General features: G+C 45.3%; 1 protein-coding gene across 3 annotated transcripts in view; it reads left to right on the plus strand.

Moving 5' to 3' along the window:
- SoxN (SRY-box transcription factor soxNeuro) overlaps window positions 1-3,863 on the plus strand; it is a 93,933-nt gene that overhangs the window by 79,150 nt on the left and 10,920 nt on the right. For 2 of the 3 annotated variants that reach the window (XM_018038017.2, XM_018038015.2), the window contains one exon: window positions 1,863-2,023. The exons of the other annotated variant lie outside the window; for it this stretch is intronic. In XM_018038017.2, the coding sequence (XP_017893506.1) occupies window position 1,863 (1 nt within the window). In that variant the 3' untranslated portion in view covers window positions 1,864-2,023. Of the gene's footprint in view, window positions 1-1,862; window positions 2,024-3,863 lie in introns of those variants that run through there. 3 annotated transcript variants of the gene reach the window in all.

Here is a 3,863-nt window from a genome sequence, read left to right on the forward strand (position 1 = left end):
AGTAATAATAATAATAATGATAATAATATTACTTTATTCACGGGTAAGAATCCTTGTAACACATAAATAAGAAATATAAAGTACATTATCATGTTAACAAGAATAACGAAAATAAAATTCTAAGTACTACTAAACTAGAAAAAGGATAAGGCCGTGTGACACAGTGTATAAATTTGACGCAGTGCTGTTGCCAACGAGAAGGCTTTAATTATTAGTCGTTAGGTTCAAGGAGATAGTAAGGACTTGCGTAGCTTCGTGTTATCATTTCCATTAATACTTGAAACGCATTAGAAGCGATATTCTATTTACAACTAAGTGAATTTACTGGCACTTCTATGCTTCTAATGTTATTTCGATATTAATTCTACTCTCGATTTCGTTTCTGCCACGATCATCCAAGAAAACGACCGTCGTCGATCGAGGCGACGTCTAAGTAATCGCGCGGTTGAGGCGCGTGAGGTCGCCGGAAGAACGACAAGAGACGAGCTTGTGAAACTGTTGAGCACGTTTTTCAGTCCCTGGACAGGTGTTCCAGCCACGTGTCCCGGCTGTCATTTGCCGAGCAACCCGAGACACTGTCAATGACACGAATCTTTGTCTCCGCGGTCCGCCTTTTCCACCCCCGCCTTCGAAGGAGTGCTCAGCGTAAAAAGCGTGGAAAGGGGTGGAACCCGTCCCTCTACCTGTTTCACCGGTTCGCGTCTCTGTTTGATGGAACGGTCGGTTGGTTCTAGCCTCATCCTCGTCGTGTCTCCGTCAGCTAGTTCTCCACCTCCGAGCCGCGAGCCTGTCAGCGGCAGCCGGCTTCTCACCCTCGTAAAAATAATTACAGAGGGTAGTCGAGGTTAGAGGCAGGGGCCTTCTCGATATCGTCGGGTCTCGTTCGTTCGTTCGTTCGTTCGTCCGTTCGGCATTATTGTGCCAATCGGATCGGTTGATAAGCTGCGAAGGAACGGAGCTTAATAAAAATTCATTTGTCATAGCCCTTCGGAGACGGTGCGCGCATCTTACTCGTCCGTGGTCCTCTTCCACCTCTTATTATTCTTCGATTCCTTTATTAGCCAGGTATACACAGAATTTCTTTCCAGGAGCGATCGATTTTGCATTAGCCATTCTCTTACAGCTCGTTTGCGAACGCAGCTGCTTTTCTCACAATTCCTTCTCCTAAATGAATTATGAGTTCTATCTTGAAATTATTTCAAGCGATAAGATCATATACATAGATATATCGTAGCCTGACAAGAGAAATCGAGTACTCCAACCGGCAACGCGTATCCTCGGGGAACGGGATAAGGGTAATTACTCGCGCAATTATTAATTACGGGATACACGTGCTAGCTGTGGAGGAACAGCACGCGAAAGAGGAAGGAGCGTCCCACGAGGCAGACGAGTTAATAATGGTTCTGAGATCGTTCTAGCCTGACGCCCCGGAACAATCAATGATCGTCGATCCGCGGAATCGCGAAGACTGACGTACTTTTTTTTTTCCTTTCTGTGTTCGAATCCCGTCGGATAGGCAAGCATTGCGAAGGAATAAATTGTATTGCCACTTCGACGATGTCATTGAAGGCTGATCACCGATCGAGCGATTGCCTCTCGTTTGTCCGCTCCACAAAAGTGGAGCCCCTGCGTTCCTCACCCTCTCCTTCGACCCCTCGAAAAACCCGTCGCTCTTTATTGTTCCCGTGTCCCCCGATGTAAAATCTGTTCAGCAGTAATTTAAAACGATACATCTTTTTCTGCCGTACCAGTCGACTAATTATAACGTTCAAAATTGAATTCGTCGATTAAACGGAACATAGATTAATTTTGTTGTTTGTTGAATAAAGTATTCATGCAGTTACTGGTTGTTTTTGTTTTAGAATGGGAACACCGTGCACCGAAGCAACACGCGAAGCTGCCCCAGCCCAGAACCAGTTATGAACATATGATTAAGCTCGTTTTAATAAGTTTTTATGTAGATCTTACGCGTAAGGATGTATGATAAAAGTAAGTGTTGAATAAACGAGATACGTTGAGACAGGAGGCGGAAACTTATTTCTCAACGCCTTTTTTACCTACGGCTCACGCGATCGACGGAAAGAGTTAAACAAACTCTGGACGCTACAAAACAATAGTTGAATCATGTAAAAAAAATGAGATGAATTCGTTTAAGTCTTTAATTTTCATTCTTAATTTTTCGATCGTATTTTTATTCGGTGTATTTACGGAAAAGCAGGCATAAATAATATGAACAGGAACCATAGGCGTCGACGCAGACGAACGAAAGGTTGAACGGAGCTCAGAAACCGTCTTCGCCATCGAGTCGTCGTAACCCTGGCGACGAGACACCCTGGCCATCCTCGTTCTCCGAGTTCCTCTCCTACGGGGATGAACAGACTCACCCCGTGGTGTAACCCACCCTCGGCGGATAGCAAGTTGCAAGGACGAGGGTTGCCGGCGAGGTCTCGCCTGATTGGCGGCCGTGGACTATCGACCAACCCGCGACCGGCCCTTTGTTTTAGCCACCACCCTTCGTTATATCGAAGGTACCTAAACCGAAGCCCCAGGAAGATGAGAACGCTCTTCAGAAGAGATTTCTTTCCCGGTTGCGCTTAGAGAAAATCGAGACGGCCAACCGGAAATTCCGTGTCTGTCTACGCATTCCAAAAATTCTTTTTACGATCAACCGAACACCTGAAGTTACTATTTAACTGATATAGATTAATGTTTCAAAATTATCTACTGTGAAAACAATGACAAGATGTTTGTTAATGATACGTTGTGGTTAATCACCGCTAAAAGGAATGGTTTTTATTGTATGTCCAATTTCTTTAATTCATTGCTGGAATAATTACTTTGAGACACATCGTTAAAGAGATGCAGACAAAGTAATGTAAAAAAGAAACTATAATTAATAAATGTGACGGTGGTTCTTGGCAGTAGTTGACGATAATATAAGATATAAGAATTCTAACGCAAAGAGAAAGTCTAGGTAATAAGTAATACAAAGTACATAAAACGAATGAAAGAGATAAAACGCGTGTGTCGACGTTAACAAGTAAGGGGGTGCGTAAAAATGGAAAGAGAGAAATATTGCGTCGGAACGGAGAAGGGAGAGAGATGCAGAAAAAAATATCCAGCGACATTAAGGAATGATTAAAGAATCATTAGGAGCGTAGTTAGAGCAACGAAATCTTCATTCTTCCCTCCCATTCCTCTCCAATTACGGAGGCGTCGATGCGCTCTCACCCCCCTGTCGCTGACCAGCATTCCTCGGAGTCCCCATTTTTTTAATTAATAGAGCGTGCTACAACGAGCCGGGGATGCCTACCGGGTATAACCGCACACGTATACACCGGAGAACGCACGCAGACAACCGAAGAGGCACAGCCGCGCATCGCGTCGAGCAGCTCGTCGGTGTTTGTCTACGTGTTACCAACACGGGGACATCGAATCGTCGTCGTCGTCGTCGTCGTCGTTGGTACGCGGGGCGAGGGACACGTTCCGTCGCGAAGGAAGAGGAAGAGGAACGAGCTGCCGGCAGGAAGAAGCGGGGGTGGGCCGCGAAGGGTTTTAATGAGGATGAGCGAGATAAACCCACCTCCGGCTCTGTTTCGCTTCATCCACCCGTGCTCTCTTTCTTTCTTGCCTTCCACCGACTTTCCTTTGCACCCTTGTTTCTCATCCACCTCGAATTTCTACCTTTTCTCTCGCGTTCGCTCTACCGGTATCTCTTCATTTCCCTGTTTTCCCAACACACCCTCTTTTCTCTCGCCCTTCCCCTCCCACACCACAATCTTTTTCGTGCCGCGTCTCATCTTTCCTCTTATACCCCTAAATTCTACTCTACTAATTCTATTCTACTTCAGTCCTTGAACTTT

The sequence above is a fragment of the Ceratina calcarata genome, unplaced genomic scaffold (assembly GCF_001652005.2).
Source record: "Ceratina calcarata isolate Rehan_Ccalc_2016 unplaced genomic scaffold, ASM165200v1 scaffold180.2, whole genome shotgun sequence".
Classification (NCBI taxonomy): domain Eukaryota; kingdom Metazoa; phylum Arthropoda; class Insecta; order Hymenoptera; family Apidae; genus Ceratina; species Ceratina calcarata.